This window comes from Podarcis pityusensis, assembly GCF_964106645.2.
Source record: "Podarcis pityusensis genome assembly, chromosome: 3".
NCBI classification, from domain to species: domain Eukaryota; kingdom Metazoa; phylum Chordata; class Lepidosauria; order Squamata; family Lacertidae; genus Podarcis; species Podarcis pityusensis.
Window position 1 is genome coordinate 98,585,344 of NC_138026.1, and position 20,544 is coordinate 98,605,887.

The following is a 20,544-nucleotide window of genomic DNA, read 5'->3' on the forward strand; positions in this document are numbered from 1 at the left end:
AGCTTCTTTAAAAAGCATTTTCACAGGGGTTTTTATATATGTCTAGATTCAGCCGAGCTTGGAAAAGATGAGTACAGAGAATACTGAGCTGGATTTACTGATTATCTTCTATTATTCTTTAGAAGACATCTGAAGGCAGCCCTGTATAGAGAAGTTTTTAATGTTTAATTATGTTTTAGTATATGCTGGAAGCCTCCCAGAGTGGCTGGGGCAATCCAGTCAGATGGGTGGAGTACAAATAATGAAATTATTATTATTATTATTATTATTATTATTATTATTATTATTATTGACTTTGTATAAGGCAGCTTGATATGACCATCTAATTGAAAGCAGTATTTCGAAGTCTCTAGGGGAGGTCTTTCCTAACCTTACCACGTGAGACTTTTCCAAGCTGAGATTCAGCTTGGAACATTTTACATGGGGGGGGGGCAGGGAATCTACATTAAAATCACCAGCTGAGGTCATCCTCCAGCTGTACCCATCTGCTGAGATTCACAGGGACATGGACTTTTCTGTTGTGGCTCCCTGGTTGTGGAATGCATTTTATATGCTGGGGAAAAGAATTGGATATATTAAAGCCTTTTCATTATGGATGGCTGTTGGTTCTTATTTGAGTAGTGTGTCAATAATAATAATAATAATAATAATAATAATAATAATATCATCTGTCTTGTATGTTAATTTGCTGCTGCTGTTAGCCTTTGTACTGGTTTTTAATGTTTGTTAAAATACCTTGATGGAAAGGCACGGTTACACCCCCCCCCATAAATATTCTTTATAATGGAGCTGCTATGGCAGATAGGCATTCCTCTGGTAATTTCCAGCAATGTTGGTAACCACCAGCAGTATTAAAAGGAGCAAATACACTTGGATTCCGCAACTAATGGAATTCTGTACCTGCTTATGGTTAGTTGAACTGGAGGAAGTTTATTAGTGAGAACAAGCAAGGCTTCAATAAGCAGCCTTCAGGGGTGTAAGGCGAGTTCCCTAATAACTAGGAGTTCTCCAATAAAGTCACTGAACACAAGCTAAACTGACATGGGCATTCTTTAATTGAAACAAGAGAATTTGTGCTGAGGGGATGCTTCCCTAACAGGATTCAGAATTACTTGAGAAGCACTTGAGTGCCAACAGCAACCATCCAATAAGTGGCATCTTAATGTCAGTTTGTAACAATTAAGATAATTAATGCTGTATTTTGCATTACTTTCTCCTACAGAGAACACACTGTATTGACATTGATCTCAAATGTTCTGCTTAAAAAGTGTTTGGAAAATATTTACTTTTATTTCCTCTTCTTCTTCTTCTTCTTCTTCTTCTTCTTCTTCTTCTTCTTCTTCTTCTTCTATTTCCAGCTCTCCTATATGCAACGATTTTTGGTAATGTAACAACCATATTCCAGCAAATGTACGCTAATACAAATAGATACCACGAAATGCTAAACAGTGTCCGGGACTTCCTGAAACTCTATCAAGTGCCCAAAGGTCTGAGTGAACGTGTGATGGATTACATTGTTTCTACCTGGTCCATGTCCAGAGGCATCGATACAGAAAAGGTGAGCTGTCTTGATATTGGAAAGCTACCACCAAATAAATGTTTTCTAACTGTTCCTTTCTTGTAGCTGCTATTCTTGATGACTGTTTATTGGGTTGATTTTTTTAAAAACTCAGTTTTCCTTATATCAAATTCATCTTTGTCAAATGTAGAGACGTCTGAGTTCTCTGAAGTTTTCTCCACATACTGGCTTTGTAAGTTTCAAATTTTCATGGAGAAAAATATGGGGAAATTTGAAGAATGTTGCAATGCAACCCAGCAGCGCTGATTTCTTTCCCTCCTCCCTTCCTTCTCTGTTTGTCCGTTGCCCATTGTGGTAACTAATACAGCCAGGAGAATTTGGGAGATGTACCGTATTTTTTGCTCTATAACACGCACCCGACCATAACACGCACATAGTTTTTAGAGAAGGAAAACACAAAAAAAATTCTAAACGAAACAGTGGATGTATGATTTTTGTGGTTCATGCTGTGGCCACAGACATGTGATCTGATGGTGAGTTTGGGGTAGCCCAATGCAAAAATCCCTAGGATCCATGTGGATCCATGCTTTGTAACCACATTTTTGCACCACTGCGGCCCCAGGCAACAGTGGGTGCATGATTTTTTTGGTGCAAGCTGTGGCCATGGACATGCTATGTAATCTGATGGTGAATTTGGGGTGACCCAGTGCAAAAATCCTGAGGATCCATGTGGATCCGTGCTTTGTAACCACGTTTTAGGTGGGGAGGGAAGGAAAAGCACTCAAGGGACAAGGAGCATGCGTGGGGTGTGTGGAGAAGGATGCTGCTAATAATGCAGAAGAGGGGTATAAGAGGAGAAGGAACACATGTGGGGTGTGTGGAGAGGGATGCTGCTAATAATGCAGGTGAGGGGTTTAAGGGGAGAAGGAACACGCATGGGGTGTGTGGAGAAGGATGCTGCTAATAATGCAGAAGAGGGGTTTAAGGGGAGAAGGAACACGCATGGGGTGTGTGGAGAGGGATGCTGCTAATAATGCAGAAGAGGAGTTTAAGGGGAGAAGGAACACGCGTGGGGTGTGTGGAGAGGGATGCTGCTAATAATGCAGGCGAGGGGTACAAGAGGAGAAGGCTCCTCTCCTCTCTCGCTTTCCTCCTTTGAAGCAAGCAGGCTCTGCTTCTCTCCTACCTCCCTGGCTTAGCGCTTAGCGATCTGAAAAACCTCGCTGCTATTTCGCGAGCTGAGTGGGGAGGAGAGAGGGACATGGTTGCTTTAAAGGAGCCAACCGGACAGGAGCCGCTTACACTCGTGTAAGTGGCTCCTTTCCTCTCCCGCATTGCTACTTTGAAGCAAGCAGGCTCTGCTTCTCTCCCTCCTCCCCACTCAGCGGCTCTTCTTCCGCTTTGCTGTTTCAAAGCGAGCCACGGAAGAGGGAAGAAAGGGGAACCATGGATCCTCTGCTCAGAACTGCAGCAGATCCCCCCGCCATCCGTAGGCATTTGTCCCATAACACGCACAGACATTTCCCTTTACTTTCTAGGAGGAAAAAAGTGAGTGTTATGGTGTGAAAAGTACGGTAGTTATCTAAGGGGTTTCTGTATTTGGGAAGGACATGATATATCAGCCATGATGAAACTTAGCAGGTCTTTATATGGATGGGATGTTACGGCCACAGACCAAGATTCCTCTGGATGTTACAGCCACAGAAAGAGTTCTCCTCTGATAGGAGCTCTGAGGAGAAAATGAATCTACTCCCTCAATTGTCCCATGAAAAGGTGCAATCAGCTTCCTCTCCTTCCCTGAACGTTGAGAAGAGACCTCTGCCACAGACTATCTAGAGCAGCCTTTCTCAACCTGTGGGTCCCAGATGTTGTTGAACTACAACTCGCATCACCCCTAGCTAGCAAGGCCAGAGCTCAGGGATGATGGGAGTTGTAGTCCAACAACATCTGGGGACCCCTAGGTTGAGAACTGCTGATCTAGAGGATCAGGAGAGTCCAGAGGAGATATCACCACAGGCTGGAACCCCAAGCCCTAGAGGAAGCCAACAGTAGAAGATCTAACTGACCAGATTCACAACAGGGTGGGGGGGATTCTAGTCAATTAATACCTATAGCCCAGGCTATAAAGATCTGCCAGTTGTTCCAAGACACAGCAGAGGCAATTCAAACGTTCTGTCTCAGCATGTTCTGTCCTGAAACCCACATTTATGTAGGTCCCTCTCCAAGGTGCTGATTCTTCTTTGCCTAGCCTTCCATTACTATGCCTGCTATTATTAATATACAGTACTGTCCTTTGTTTAAAGATCCCAGGGCTCACAAGATAAAAGCACAAATACCTTACTTGCAGTAGTGGGCATCCCCATGGAATTGGGCACCCGTGAATGGTGCCTTGAGTGCATTCTGTGTGTACTAAATAAACAAATCCACAAATCCAGAAAAATAGCTTCTCTGGCTTAAAATTGTTGCTGAATTTTAGTAAATATGAATGCTGTTTCTTCAACTGGCACCTGCTTCCACACCCTAACTCCTTGTAAGAGAGGGCAAGTCCCTGGGTCCAGTGGCGGAGCTTCATGCTCTGGCACCGGGGGGTGGAGAGAAGGCGGGGGGCAGAGAGCAGGCCCGCCTGGGCGTGGCCCGCGTCCTTGGGGCGTGGCACCCAGCACGGGTTGGGGGGACAGCCGCGATGGCACCCCACCAGGATCGTGCTGCCGGGGGCGGTGCACTCCGCTTCCTCTGCCGGTGCCTTGGTCCATTGCATATTCTGTGTGTAGAATTATTGAACTATGGAACTTGCTGCTGCAGCAGGCAGTAAAGGCCACCAACTCAGATGGCTTTGAAAGAGGGTTAGACAATTTCATAGAGGATAAAGCTATCAACAGCTTCTGAGTGGGATGGCTATCCTCTGCCTCCACTTCTGAATAGAAACAGCTGGGTGGGTGAGGGCTCTTGTGCTAGAGTCCTGCTTGTGGGTTTCCTACAGTCATTTTGTTGGCCACTGTGAGAACAGGATGCCGGACTGCATGGCCCATTGCTTGATCCAACAGGCTCTTCCTATGTTCTCATGCAACATATCTATTCAGTCATGACTTGAAAAGCATCCTCAGTTTCCTCTATTTAACATCTTTTCTTTTCTTTATTTTTATTTCTATACAAAAGGTGGGCTAATTTCAAAACAAACTTCTGCCCTCTTGCGCCAAAGGCATTTTCATGAGAAGAATGCAAAGGTTATTGAATCACAGCTATCCATTTTCACCTTGAAGAATTGCTTTAATAAATATAAAGAAATATTCAATTCTTCAACTATTAAAAGAGATATATTCTGATAGATTTCTGTAATTGACATATTCATATCATAGGCAGTGGAGTTTAGTATCTGGTTCTTTTTTTAAAAAAGCCTGTGTTGATAGCAGAGGCTAACAAATTTAAGACTTGAGTAATGACAATACCAGTCCATAAATTCTAAAGTCCAATTCTCAAGCTCCACTGAATTTGCATACAAACACAACTTCAAGAACATTGTGGAATGAATAAATCATAATGTGATTTCTACACTCCTGCATTGCTGTCACTACTGATGTGTGTCATGTAATACATCTCTCTAAGCAAATATTTTGAAGGTGAATTTATCCCCTGAATCACTATGCTTTGATTTTACCTGCTTGGTGAGGTACAGAGGGTATAGAAAAACTAAAACAGTAAAAGCTAATTTAAGCATTATTGATTTATTTTGCAAATGTAAGGTAAGGTAAAGGTAAAGGACACCTGGATGATTAAGTCCAGTCAAATTCAACTATGGATTGCGGCGCTTGTCTCCGCTTTCAGGCCAAGGGAGCCGGCATTTGTCTGCAGACAGCCTTCTGGGTCATGTGGCCAGCATGACTAAACCACTTGTGGTGCAACAGAACACCGTGATGAGTACCAGAGTGCACAGAAACACCATTTACCTTCCCACTGCAGTGGTACCTATTTATCTACTTGCATTGGTATGCTTTTGAATTACTAGGTTGGCAGGAGCTGGGACAGAGCAACAGGAGCTCACCCCTTCATGTGGATTCAAACTGCTGACCTTCTGATCAAGCAAACATAAGAGGCTCAGTGTTTAAACCACAGTGCCACCTTAATGGGCTGAACAATTGAAAGAAGCCATCACAACAGTTTTGGTTACATTTTAACTTGTATGTTGATGAAAGGCAACAATGCTACTATTTTATTGTTTTGTTGTAGATTTATAAATGATTCTTAGTTTTATGTTTTGTAAGCCACTTACGGTATAATTTGTCACAGAAGGCAAGTGGTGGTTGTTGTGTAAATTTGAAAGAAAGTGTTATCAGTATCATGCATAGATTTGGCAGGTACCTTGCTTTTGATTTTCAGACATTTTCTTTTAGAAATTTTATGCTGAAAGGCCTATGTAACTGTTTAATATTTTTGGCTTAGCCAGATACTTTAACAATTGTTTTGTACCGTTTTTATGTTTCATTGTATATATTGCTATGCATTGCCATTGTATGAATTGTCAGTATACAAATACTTTTATAAATAACGATAAAATAACTCAGAAATCCTATGTTTCCCAAATAAGTTCTAGCTCTGCCCTTACCATTAAGCAAAGGTACGTTAGACAAGCATATTAGTAAAACAAGTTTATTCTAAGGATAGTTGCCATAGTGGTAGCTGTCTTCTAGTTGCCCCAAGGCAATGGCAAAGGCCAGGACTTGTTGGGAAATTCTACATCTGAGTGTATTTTGAGAAAAAGGTTCTTCTTCTCTAGTGGAAGAAAAATCATCAGCAATAAGCAAATTTTTTTTCTAGGCATGTGAATGCTAGCAACTACTCTAAGATGCTATTATCTTTGACCACTGATGCAATGATACCACTCTTCTGCGCTGGTTTGACCATGAATGAAAATTGGAGGTTTCAATAAAATGAGCAAATAAAACATAAACAGAATCCAACCAAAGTTAACCTCATTAGAGAGATTTAAGCATGTGTCAGGTCTTGGATGTGAGCTATAATTTTTGGGGGGTTGGGAGGTGTAATCCAAGGCAGCCAATGTGTGTTTGGCCACATATCTCTCTCCCCCTGCCAGGTATGTGATGATGAGTTGCTACTGTAGGTTAATTGGTTTTCTCAAGACAAAGGAATTTGAAAGCCCCCTGATCATATATACATTCCAAAAAGTTTAAGCATCTGTGTGCTGTTTCAATGCATGCCCTATTTAAGTATGTGATATGTATTAAGTATGTGATATGTATATGTAGCTCAATAGCTCAATAGCTCAATAGCTCAATAGCTACCAAAGAATGTGTTTGTCCTAAATAACTGTTTTATTCTTGGTCTTGTACAGATATCTTCTGCCTTAATATCAAAGAGCTTTTTAATTTAATGTTGAGGCTGGTGCGGGAATTTCAGGGTCAATGAGGGCTGCACTTTTAAAACTAATTTTCTAACTTTGCATTCCCTGACTGATTCCTGTTTAACATTTGCAATTATAACTTCAGCAGCTGCCACCATTCCCAATGAGATTTAATGATTACTATTAATTATTTTCTGTCTGCTATCTTGGCAGTCGGAGATGTTTCAGTTTATTTTATAAAAACAAACATCTGCTGAGCAGTGTCACAGCTTCCATGCACATAGGTAGATGCAGAGGATTCCAAATTCAAAGGCAAATAGCTAAAAACAGGGTTGTTATTAGGGATTCACATCACTTAAGAGACAGGCGGCTAGATTCCATTGCTGCAGCCACTTGTCCAAAAGAGCAAAGAAGCAGGAACAGGAATTTAGCCAATTGTAAGTTGGCTAGCCAACAGGAAGCCAAAATGAATCTCCTGCACAAGCACATGATGCTTTTTAAAGAAAAAAAAAGATTGTCATAATGACAGCACACAGTGGATGTAGCACACTCTAATCTCTTGCAGAGGCTGATTCTTGTAATGTTGTCCCAGGTTCTGCAGATTTGCCCTAAGGACATGCGAGCAGACATCTGCGTTCATCTGAATCGAAAAGTTTTTAAAGAGCACCCTGCGTTTAGGCTGGCCAGCGATGGGTGTCTGCGAGCTCTTGCCATGGAATTTCAGACGGTGCACTGTGCTCCGGGGGATCTCATATATCATGCTGGAGAGAGCGTGGACAATCTTTGCTTTGTGGTTTCGGGATCCTTGGAAGTTATCCAGGATGATGAAGTTGTTGCAATTTTGGGTAGGTTCTCCCATTACAGTCTGTCTTCATGTTCACATTTGTGTACCAAATGACAATGTTTATTCTGAAAGTGAATTCCGGTGTAGCTTCTTTCTTTCATTTTTTGCTTTTTTTTATCAGCTGTTTTGTTTGAGTTTCGCTTAGGATTGTCTTCATTGTAAATATTGTTTAGTTATCGAGATTTGTTACTAGGGATGTCGGAAGCTGAACTGCAGTGGAACAGAAACACAAAAACAAATACAGGGTAAAGTGGAAAATTGTTTTTTTTTTTTTTTTTAAAGCAATTTATTAGGTTTTACAATAAAAATAAACATAATAAGCAATATAACATCGATCTTAACATATTTTCACATTTTCTTTGGACTTCCTCACATCTCCCGCTCCCACTTTCATCGTTGTAACGTTTTGTCAGCAATTTATCATCTTATTTAAATTCTTATATCCCTTCTATATTTCATAATCTTATAATTCTCAGAAGGAGCTAAATTTCACAGTATTACTTATTTTCTTAAAAACTTCTAAATTTAGTGGTGCTCAGTTATTTTGATCTAGCATCTTATTTAGCATTCACTCAAATTACAATACTTTTGTAAATAGTTCTTAAATTTCTTCCAGTCCTCCTCAATCCTCTCTTCTCCCAGGTCACGGATTCTGCCGGTCATTTCAGCCAGTTCCATGTAGTCTATCAGTTGTATCTGCCATTCTTCCAGTGTGGGTAGATCTTGAGTTTTCCAATGTTTTGCGAGAAGTATCCTTGCTGCTGTTGTTGCATACATAAAAAATGTTCGGTCCTTCTTTGCCACCCCTTGGCCGACAATACCCAAAAGGAAAGCCTCTGGTTTCTTAGTGAAGGTATATTTAAATACCTTTTTCAGTTCATTATAAATCATTTCCCAGAACGCCTTCACTTTAGGGCAAGTCCACCAGAGGTGAAAGAACGTTCCCTCACACTCTTTGCATTTCCAACACTTATTATCAGACAGGTGGTAAATTTTGGCAAGTTTGACTGGGGTCATATACCATCTATAAATCATTTTCATTACATTTTCTTTCAGAGCATTACATGCAGTAAATTTCAATCCATTACTCCACAACCTCTCCCAGTCCTCAAACATGATATTATGCCCAATGTCCTGTGCCCACCTTATCATAGCCGATTTAACCGTTTCGTCTTGTGTATTCCATTTCAACAGCAAGTTATACATCCTTGAAAGTACCTTAATCTTTGGTTCTAGCAATTCTGTTTCTAATTTCGATTTCTCCACCTGGAACCCTAGTTTCTTATCATTTTTAAAAACTTCTTTAATCTGAGCGTAATGTAACCAATCTCGCACTTTGTCTTTCATTTTCTCCAAACTCTGCAGTTTCCAATTGTCTCCATCCTTTTCTAGTATTTCCCAATATTTTGGCCATTTAGCCTCCATATTGGGTCTTTTTCGGGCCTTGGCTTCCAAAGGTGAAAGCCACCTTGGTGTTTTATTTTCCAGCAAGTCTTTATATTTTGTCCAGACATTAAACAATGATTTTCTGACAATATGGTTCTTAAAGGCCTTATTTGCTTTAACCTTGTCATACCATAAATATGCATGCCATCCAAAGGCATTGTTAAACCCTTCCAAATCTAACACATCAGTGTCTTCAAGAAGTAGCCAGTCTTTTAGCCAGCAGAACGCTGCGGCTTCATAGTACAACTTTAAGTCTGGCAGGGCAAAGCCCCCTCTTTGTTTTGCATCGGTTAAAATCTTAAACTTAATTCTGGGCTTTTTGCCCTGCCAGACAAACTTAGAAATGTCTCTCTGCCACTTCTGGAAGCACTCCGTTTTGTCCAAAACCTGAAGTGTTTGAAATAAAAACAACATCCTTGGCAATACATTCATCTTGATAGCAGCAATTCGGCCTAACAAGGAAAGTTTCAATTTTGACCAACTATCTAAGTCTCTCTTAATTTCTGTCCAGCATTTTTCATAATTGTCCTTAAATAGACTTAGATTTTTTGCTGTTATGTTTACCCCTAGGTATTTTACTTTTTTAACCACATTAAGTTCCGTCTCATTCTGAAACCGTTCTGACTCTGTATCAGTCAAATTTTTCCCCAAAACCTTAGTTTTCTGTTTATTTAGTTTAAATCCAGCCACCCGACCAAAGTCATTAATCAGTTGTAATACTCTTTTCGTACTGGGCTCTGGCTTCTGCAAGGTCAAAACCAGGTCATCTGCGAAAGCTTTTAATTTATATTGTTTCTGACCGACCTGAATTCCTTCCACCAACCGATCCCCTCTAATCATGTTCAATAGCACTTCCAGAACCGAAATAAATAACAAAGGGGAAATAGGGCAACCTTGTCGTGTCCCTTTTTCAATTTTAAACTCTTCTGTAACCACATTATTAACTATCAGTTTAGCTTTCTGTTCTGAATATATCGCCTCAATCCCATTTTCAAAACCCCGTCCCACTCCCATCTCTTTTAAATTTCCCATCATAAATTTCCAGGAGATATTGTCAAAGGCCTTCTCCGCGTCTATAAAAATTAAAACTGCTTTTGTATTTATGTCTGTTTGCAAAAGTTCCAAAATGTCAATAATGTTCCTTGTATTAGCAAACAGATGTCTACCTGGGAGAAAGCCGGCCTGGTCCTTATGAATCACTTCATTTAAAACTTTTTTAAATCTATTTGCCAAAATGTCTGCAAATATTTTATAATCCACATTTAAAAGAGAGATGGGACGGTAGTTCTTAAGTTGTGTCTTTTCAGCTTCCGACTTTGGTATTAATGTGATGAACGCTTCCTTCCACGACTCCGGTGCCCTCTTCCCCTCCATAATTTCATTGCTGACCTCCATCAAAGGTTGTATCAAATAGTCTTTTAATGTCTTATAGTACTTGGAGGTCAGCCCATCTGGTCCTGGAGATTTGCCAAGTTGCATATTCTGGATGGCTTGTTCGATCTCCTGTCGTGTTATTTTAGAATTCAGGATTGTCCTATTTTCTTGTGACAATTTAGATAGTCCGTTTTTTGCCAAAAATTGTTTAATCTCAACATCATCTTGCGGCCCTTGGGTGTATAATTTTTTGAAGTATCTCTGGAAACACTTTCTGATGTCCACTGGATTCTGGATGTTTTTTCCATCAACCTCTAAGTTTGTAACAGTATTTAATCTTTGTCTTCTCTTCAACTGCCAAGCTAGCAGTTTTCCACATTTATTCGCCGACTCAAACGTTTTTTGTTTCATTAATTTAACCTTCCATTCAATTTCCTGATTTATCAATTTAGAATATTGTGTTTGATAAAGTTTAATTTCTCTCAGAGTTGGCTGTGACTTCGGATTCACTCTTAATTTCTTCTCTAATTCTTTTATTTTATCCAAGATCTTATCTTTTTTCTCATTTTGTGTTCTTTTCTTTACTGCATTCTGTTGTATCAAGAATCCCCTCATTACAGCTTTGCTTGCGTCCCAGATTATTCTTTTTTCCACCATATTATTCATATTTATCTCAAAATAGTCCTTCAAAACTTTTTGGGCCTTCTTGGTAATTTCCTGATCTCTAAACAAATTGTCATTCATCTTCCATCTAAAGGATCCAGTTGGTAATAGTGTCATATCCATCTTTACTGCATTATGGTCGGAGCAGGTCTTTGGGCAGATTTCCACTTTTCTGACCTTAGGTGCCAGGCCTCTAGAAATCCATATTTGGTCGATTCTTGTCCAGGTCAGTTGGGCTTCAGAAAAGAATGTTCCCTCTCTTCCTAGTGGGTTCTTTGTCCTCCAAATGTCAATCAAATCCATATTGTCAGTCATTTCAAAAAAGGTTTTAGGTAGTCTGCCGTCTTTTGTAACATTTTGACTTTGTGACTTGTCCATGTTAGTTGATACGACCCCATTCATATCTCCCATCATTATGATGTTGTTGTAGTCTAGATAGTCCAGCATTGTCTCCTGCAACTTCTTGTAAAATTCCGATTTCCCTTCATTAGGTGCATAGATTCCTAATATCAGCAGTTTCTCTCCTTGATATTGTATCTCAATAGCCAAAATTCTTCCATGTTCATCTTTAAATAGGAATTTAGGTGACAGGCTCTCTTTTGCATATATCACCACACCTCTCTTCTTAACTTTGTCCGACGATACAAATTCCTGGCCCAATCTTTTATTTATTAACACTTTTCTGTGGAGCCTCGTCACATGTGTTTCTTGTAAACAAATAATGTCCAATTGTTCTTTTTTTAATATATGAAATATTTTCTTCCTTTTTTCCGGAATGTTACAACCATTAATATTCCAGCTCAACAGTTGCAGAGACATCCTGAACTATCTGGTTATTTTTCAAGGGGTGGTATCTTCTCAGGATCTTCAGGTTCCACAAATGCTGATGTTGGTACTGGCGTTGCCTCAGGCCCAGAAGGTAGTTCAATTCCTTTTTGAAGGTCCTCTCCGTATGTAGACAGGAATTTGTCTCTCTCTTCCAGTGTTCTTACTTTAACCTTTCTCCCTCTAAAGGTAAAAGATATTCCTTGGGGAAATTCCCACCTGAATGGAATTGCGTTGCTCCTTAGTAATTTAACAAGTTCAGAATAGGCGGCTCTAAGATCAAGCAGTAGTCTTGGGATATCTTTAAAAATTTCAATTCTTCTATCCAAAACCTCCAGTGATTTTACAAAATGTAGTCCCAAAATCTTATCCCTTTCCTCCTTTGATCTCAATGTTATCAAACAGTCTCTGGGCCTCTCCTTCTTTATGAATCTTCCAAGTCTGAAAGCTGACACGATTTTAAAGTCCTTTTCTTCCAAGTTCCAGAACTTGGAGAATTCTTTGGTCAAAAACTCAGTTAGATGTCCTTCTTCTGCCTCTTGTAGTGATCTAATCCTTAAGTTGTTCTCACGATTTCGCAGTTCTATCATAGAGAGATAAATCTGATGTTCCCCAACTTGTTTAGTGAGTGGTCTTACCTCTTGCTCTAAATTTTCTAATTTTTGTCTGGTGTCCTCAGCCAATTTCCGATTTTCTGTTGAGGCCTCCGTTAACTGTCCAATTGCTTGTGCATTCTGTACCACTTGTGTAGTTAATTTATTTAGACATTCTGTGTTTTTGTCAATCTTTGCTGATTGCGCATCTACTTTCTTGTCCAAAGCTTCCAATTTTTCAAAAATTTTGTCTAGAACAGAAACAGATGCTCCTGAGGCCATATCTTCCAATTGTAACTGCTCTGCTTCGCCCTCTCCCTCCACTTCTGAGGGCAAAGTAGGTACAGATGATCTACGTGTCTGTGAGGCTGAGGTTAGAGTTGTTAAAGTTGTTTGTTTAGCTCTCCCTCTTTTTCTTGTGCCACTCATTCCAACGTTATCTGTCAGTCAAGGTCACACTGAGTTATTCCCATGGGAATGGAAAGGTCCAGAGCAAGCAAACAGCAAGGGAATCGAAAGTAAAAAGTACATGTAAAGTCACTGTTTTAATCCAATCCTCTAGAGGGAGCTTAAAATGTCTTTCAGAGTCTAATTTAATGTCCAAGAACCTTCAAATACAAATGTTTAGCAGAGTTTATAAATGGTCACTTTGTTACAGACAGTGCTTATTTATCTCCAAAAAGAATGTTTCAAATTTAAAAGGTCTCAATACCCTCAGATTGTTTCAAGTTCCAATATACAGTATCCAAATCTGCAGTGCTGACAGCTCCCTTAGTACTCAGGCAGCTCCTGACTCTGGGTTTCACCTTCTAATTTGTAATCCAATAAAAGGAGGAAAGTCAAGTGCAAGTGAAAATTCCAAATCTTTAGCTTAAAGTCTTTACTTTAAGATGCAAGTTCAATAGATGCTTAGATCTGTAAAACTTAGGATCTCTTTCTTTCAGCCTCCACTCCTCCAGCTGATTGCTTTTTTCAAGTTCAATGGCTGCGGAAGACGGACTTCCTGCTTCCACGTCTCTCCGCTTTCAGCCAAGTTCAAACCAATTTAAATTTTCCCTTTAAAGTCTCAAATTCAAGTGACTCAGTCTTTTACTCACAAGTTAGTTGCTTTTTCGTCCGAATCCGTAATTTAGCAGGAAAAGGGATCAGCGCTCACCGACAGTAGCAGCGCGGCTTCGCTCCTCAGGCTGTGAAACAGCTCTCAGCGCCGCAACCCCCCTCCGCGCTCCGGAGCCCCTTACGGGGTTCCTTCTGCGCTTGGAGGGTCGCTCAAGGCGCCCACCGAGCCTCAAGACCCCAGGCTCTTGCCGCCTGGGGTTTTCCAGAGTGGGTCTCCGCTTCGCCGTAGTGGACGACCCGTTGCCTGCGGAGCCTCCTCTCCCGTTCAGAAGAGGACCGCCATTGCCGTTCGCGCCGCCCCCGGAAGTCCAAAGTGGAAAATTGTTAGCCACCTTGAGTTCCTCTGAAAAAGAGGGAATGTGTTTTCCCCTAATAGAATAGTAATAATAATAATAATAATAATAATAATAATAATAATAATAATCACTATAGCTGGGGAAAAGCATACAGCTAGTGGTGGTCATCCATGACTTTATAATTCATTGGAAGTAAGGGACCCATCCAGCCCTCTCCCCCCTCCCCCATCCCGTCTTGGATATATTTATTGCAATGCTGTTGTTTAACACAGTATTTCCAGGCATCATTAACAGCACAGAAGCATTAAAGAACATTAAAACCTATTCTGTCAACCAAAGCCCAAAGCATTTTGAAATGTAGATTTGCTCTATTTTTAGCCAGAAAGTTCAGCCACACAGTGAGGGCACTAAGCACATAAAAAAGGTTTTGCACTCTAACACAGTGGAAGCAAAGCAAGGAGGGAAAGACCATGTGATAACCCATAAGATGTAGATAAGTAACAAGGATGATCCAGCCTTCAGGTGGTGGTGCGATTCTATCACACCGTTCTAATGGTAAAGTAAAATCTCACAGAGATGTGGTGCAGTGTCTGTTGCTCACATTAGCCTTGCAGAAAAAACAGCAGCCTAGCAACCTTAAATCTTTCAGAACAAATGTAGCTATCACTTAGAAGGAAATATACCGCCAGGAAAGAGAGAAGACAGAGCAATACAGTGGTACCTCGGGTTACATACGCTTCGGGTTACATATGCTTCAGGTTACAGACTCTGCTAACCCAGAAATATTACCTTAGGTTAATAACTTTGTTTCAGGATAAGAACAGAAATTGGGCTCCGGTGGCGCAGCAGCAGCAGGAGGCCCCATTAGCTAAAGTGGTGCTTCAGGTTAAGAACAGTTTCAGGTTAAAAAAGGACGTCCGGAATGAATTAAGTACTTAACAAATTAAGTACCACTGTATACTATAGAGCGTAAACCCCTTAGATAGTGTTTCTCTCCCCCCCCCATTTCTTCCTCTCTTTCTTTTACTTGGGGAAGCTGCCTTGCATTTATATCTGAATTTGTCTCTCTGTCTCAACTAGGTACCTAAAAGACTGCTTGTATTCTGGTTCAGCCAATTATTTATTTATTTATTTATTTGCAGGGCAAATTATTTGAAAGGCATATATAAATAGTCTCAGTCACAGTTTGGAGTCCTCCAGCATGCTGATGTCTCCCTCTTCCAAGCCTTTTGTTGCCAACAGTCCCCTTTCATGTTGTCATCCCCTCCCTCCCTGGTTTGCTATCTGCCCTTTGGGGCTCTGTCCAAGCCCCATTCCTTCCTGAGGCCACACCTCACATAAGACCTCGCATTCTCTCCCTTCCTGGGTTTTCTTGCTTGGCTGGAATGTAATTCTGTAAGAGCTCCTCTTTCTTGCCTGGATTGACTATGCAGCCCCCAGAAGGTGGCCCAAGAGGGAATCATAGAATGGCGGGTGGCGCTGTGGGTTAAACCACAGAGCCTAGGACTTGCTGATCAGAAGGTCGGCGGTTCGAATCCCCGCGACAGGGTGAGCTCCCATTGCTCGGTCTCTGCTCCTGCCAACGTAGCAGTTTGAAAGCACGTCAAAATGCAAGTAGATAAATAGGTACCACTCCGGTGGGAAGGTAAACGGCGTTTCCGTGCGTTGCTCTGGTTCACCAGAACCTTAGTCGGCTTAGTCATGCTGGCCACATGACCCGGAAGCTGTACGCCGGCTCCCTCAGCCAATAAAGCGAGATGAGCGCCGCAACCGCAGAGTCGGTCATGACTGGACCTAATGGTCAGGGGTCCCTTTACCCTTTACCTTTACGTAGAGTTGGAAGGGACCCTGAGGATCACCTAAGAATCTCAACTAAGGCATCCATGACAGATGGCCATCCAATCTCTGCTTAAAATCCTCCAAGGAAGGAGGGTCCACAACCTCCTGAGGGAGACTGTTCCACTGTTGAACAGCTCTTAGTGTCAGAAATTTCTTCCTGATGTTTAGCTGGAATCTGCTTCCTTGTAACTTGAAGCCATTGGTTTGGGTCCTAGCCTCTGGAACTGGAGAAAGTAAGCTTACTCCATCTTCCATGTGACAGCCCTTTAGACATTTGAAGATGACTATCATATCTCCTCTTTGTATCCTCTTTTCCATTCTAAACAGACCCAGTTCCTTCAGCTGTTTGTTATAAGGCTTGGTTTCCATACCCTTGGTCATCATAGCTGTGCTCCTCTACACATAATGCCTTTGGGCTGAAAAAGATTCCTTGCTTAGACACAGGGCCAGCCCGTCCTGTTCCTACCCCCACTGAAGCCTCAGTTACCAGAGTTGTGTGGCTGCAGCTTATGGGCTCCAGTTTGGGTGGCAGAATCCAAGGGGTGACAGAGCCCCCACCACCATTACTGGAGAAACAAGGAGAAGCAGCTGCGGCGGCAGCTTCCAATAAGATTTTGCAGGGCTCTCCCAAGATCTCACTGGAACCTGGAAGCCGCCACCAATGCTTCTCGCTTATACAGCAGCAGTGGCACCTGCAGTGGTGCAACCTCTTGGATTCTGTTGTCTAAGGCAGCTGCCTCAGTATGTCTCATGGGTGGGCTTACACATACAGGATTGTACTCAAGACCGACTGGACGGAGGAGACCACACTTTAGGGCTGCTGAAGGATCACTCTGTGGTTATGACTGTCATTAACAAAGACAGTGGCTCTACTGTTAATTGGTCAATTAAGAACACAGGTCAATAGTCTTACTATTAATTAACCTGTTCCACAAATTTTGAATTCTGATTATTCAGCAGTACCCCTCAGGATTTTGAATAGCAATCATTGTGAAAATTGTACTAGAAAGTGTGTGTGGGGGGGGAATGTGTTCACTAAACTATAATCTCTCAGTTTCTCTTTTAATGGAATGTGATTATGGAATGTAAGAGTAAGAATATAAGAGTTATGCTCTTATCCCACCTTGCAACTGAGAAATAAACTGCATTTTTTTATTATTATTTTGTGACTCAGTGATCTATGTAACTTAGGAGCAAAATGTCCTTTGTGCCTTAAAAAGATATGAATGAATTTACAGGCAATATTTTTTAAAATGCCATTAGAGCCAACTTTACGCTGAAATTAGGAGGCTGAGCCTCCTACAACAATATTTCATTTGGTGAGCTTATTGCTCTTGGCTTATTGAATACGCTGTGTTCTCTTGCATAATAACATTACTATAAATCAGGTTTACTCAGTTCCTAAGAGGAAAGTGTGATCTCAGTTCCAAATGATATTCATCGTGCTAGAAGGATATCTTTTGAGAACCAGTCTGGCGTAGTGGATAGGATCTTGGAGTTAGGCCAAGCAAATCTGTGTTCAGTTCCCCGCCTAGTCATAAATTTGTAGAATGGAAGGGAGATCTCATCCAACCTCCTGCTCCAAGTTAGAAATCTAGAGCAAGAGTATTTACATCAGGTGACTGCCCAGTCTCTTCTTGAAGATCTCCTGTGAGATCTCCACCCACCCAGGAAATTTGCTGGGTGACCTTGGACCAGTTAGACTCTCTTACCCTTACCTACCTTTATGTTGATAAATGGAGGCACCCACGGCAGGCCAAAAAAAGGCCAAAAAAAGGTCAGTCTTCAGGCCTGGGGGCTGGCCCTTTAAGATTCACTCCAGACAAAGGTGTAGAGCTTTGATAACTTCAGGGATAGCTGTTGAGATGTTAGACTACAATAACTTTACCAATCCTGGCTGGGGCCCATCGGACTTGTAGTCCAGCAATATCTGGAGGGCACCATGTTGACTACCCTTGATCAAAGCCCTGCTTTACAAAACAAAGACATATCTCTATTATTAGAATGTAAACATATGCAGAAGTATTTCTACACTAATACTGGAAAAGTGCAAATGCTATCTTTGTTGACTAAACATTGTTTCTCCCTTGCTGTGCTGAAGTTTTTGCTGGAAATGGTGTGGTGAAGCACATTAGGACCAGCCTCTTTTAAGTAGGAAACATTGTGTACAAAGGGGAGTGGGGTATTCAATTTAAAGCATAGGATTCCAGTTTGGTATGGAATAATTTCCACCTCAATACAAATAGCTATAATAAAGCAGATAAAATCAATAAACGAACTAAAGTTATGATTGTAGTATGATTGTTATGCAAACCCAGCTATTTTAATTTGTTTGCTGCCACCAGGGATTGGGGTGGTTTCATTTGTTTACTCTGATTAAGAGAGCACATTGCACAGGCGGATGGCATGGATTGCGTGTCCTCAGATTTCCAGAGTAAGTTATTATTCACAAAGTCATCATCCCTGAGGAATTTTACTTTCATTCAAAAAACTATGTTACCCCTGTGGAAATGTGTGTGTGTGTGTTCCATTCTGTAGAAGAAAGGTGTTAAATGGCCCATTTGCTCTAGAAGGAGAAAACCCTGCTGGTTTAATTTTATCTAATTGCAATCTTAAAGCATACAGACATAATTGTTCTTGTAATGCTTCTCCGAAACGGCTTTGGTTTATTACTTTACCCGCAAGGACATCTATTACGCAGAAGTGCCAAAGGTGATAGTCCCAACTCAATGGGATAGATTCATAATGTGGCACAGGAATATTTAAACCTTGCCCCCACCCCCATACAAGGGAGTTGGATTTTATTTGATGTATTATTTCCGTTTAGCAACCGCTTACTTTCTGAAGATCTCAAAGGGGTTCCCAGTCAGTCTGTCTGTCTGTCTATCTATCTATCTATCTATACATACATACATACATACATACATACATATCTATCTGTCTATCATCTCTACACAATAAGTACAATAAAGACTAGAATTATTTCTGTGAAACAACAACACTCAAATACTTAAACAATATCCATGTTCATATGAATAATCAGAGATCAGTACAAGACAGTATAATGCAAAATTACAACCAACATAACACACATTAGTCATGTAGCCACTCACCCAATCTCACTCACCATCCATTGCACAGAACCACAACAGTCATTTACTACTTTGAATATTATCTCCGTCAACCAACCACTCATACTCAACAACATAACAACCTACAGTACCTACAAAGGATGACTGCCAATCATACACATGTGACATAGTCTCCCCATCTCCAAAGCACTAAAGAGCTCATGCCCCACACCTACTGGACCATGCTAGGATATCTTACCTGGGGGGGGGGGGGCAGTTCTATACCAGAGCAAACATTGTCCTCACAAACATTTCAATTTGCCAAATGGAATGATTTCCCCCTCTCCTCTCCCTGTGTGCTGTTCTTGGGGCTTTGCAACTGCCCAGAGCCAATTTCGGAGGCACATGGGGGCAAGAGGGGGTAGAGCTTGGTTGTGCTTGCTGCTGGTGGTTAAGTGGATCCCACACATAAGGTTGTATCCCCCTAAGTTATACTCAGAGTAGACCTATTGAAATAAATAAGTTAGTCATGGCCATTATTTTCAGTGAGTCTGTCCTGATTAGGGGGATACAACCCAAATACAGGCAGCCCCCTGTTTACTCGGAGGTAACGAGGCACCGTCAGCAAAATCATGTATAATTGAAACCCATTGAAAGAGTCTGTAGTCACCCCACTCTGCCCATTTAGTGACATTTCAGTGATGCCTTTATGACGTTTCCATGTACCTTCTGGGTTCAGCGTGATGTGCATATACACAGCTGTACACATATTGAATGCATGTAAATGGGGGACTGCCTATATAGCAAACTCCTACCTTGCAATTTGATTATTGCTCTATTAGCACAATGTGCTCTATTATATGACATGAGGAAAATATTTTTGAATCTTAAGTGTTTGCGTTGGACCCACTGGTCATTTGGCATCTACCCAATGGACAAGGTATCTACTAAATGAATACATACTCTTTATCTTGTTATTATATCTTTATAGAATATGGCCACATGACAACAGGGCTGTTCTTTCAGATTCTGAGGAGAAAATATTTCTGTTTATCAGTTTTTTAAAAAAGATTTCTTAGGCCATACAATATTTTTTTCATGTGAACTTGGAAGAGTAATTGTGGTTAGTTTTCAAATAAATGAAAGAAGTAAATTATTCACACACTTTTAGGGGACAGTGCTCTTCTTCTGTTGGTATAGATCAAGCAGCACCATTGAATTCAGGTTAAATCATATATGAAGAAACTGTGTGGGAGATCAAAAGCTCAGGGTGGCTTTTATCAACTCTGCCAGTTACACTGTTTAGCCACCGAGTAAAGAAAAAGGAGCAAAGAGAGACTGACAGCTTTTAAGTTGTTAGCCATTTTTGAAGGATTAACAGCAGGCTGACACTCAACATTCTTTTTATGCTATTAACTGTCTTACTTTGCACAAATTACTCTAATTAATTAATTGGCAAATTAAATATCAGTGCCTTAGCACAGTTAGAATTTTTACAAAGTTTAATAAAGGTACATTTTCTTGACTGAACAGCACAGGAGAAATTACTTTTATTAGGAATCTTACATGGGATGGATCTTTATAGATTATTGGAAGCAA

General features: G+C 40.9%; 1 protein-coding gene across 6 annotated transcripts in view; it reads left to right on the plus strand.

Annotated features, from left to right (window-relative positions):
- Positions 1–20,544, plus strand: part of KCNH1 (potassium voltage-gated channel subfamily H member 1) — a 227,407-nt gene that overhangs the window by 111,799 nt on the left and 95,064 nt on the right. For all 6 annotated transcript variants that reach the window (XM_081000504.1, XM_081000505.1, XM_081000507.1 and 3 more), the window contains exons 8-9: positions 1,359–1,558; positions 7,468–7,720. In XM_081000504.1, coding sequence (XP_080856630.1) covers positions 1,359–1,558; positions 7,468–7,720 — 453 coding nt within the window. The remainder of the gene's footprint in view (positions 1–1,358; positions 1,559–7,467; positions 7,721–20,544) is intronic.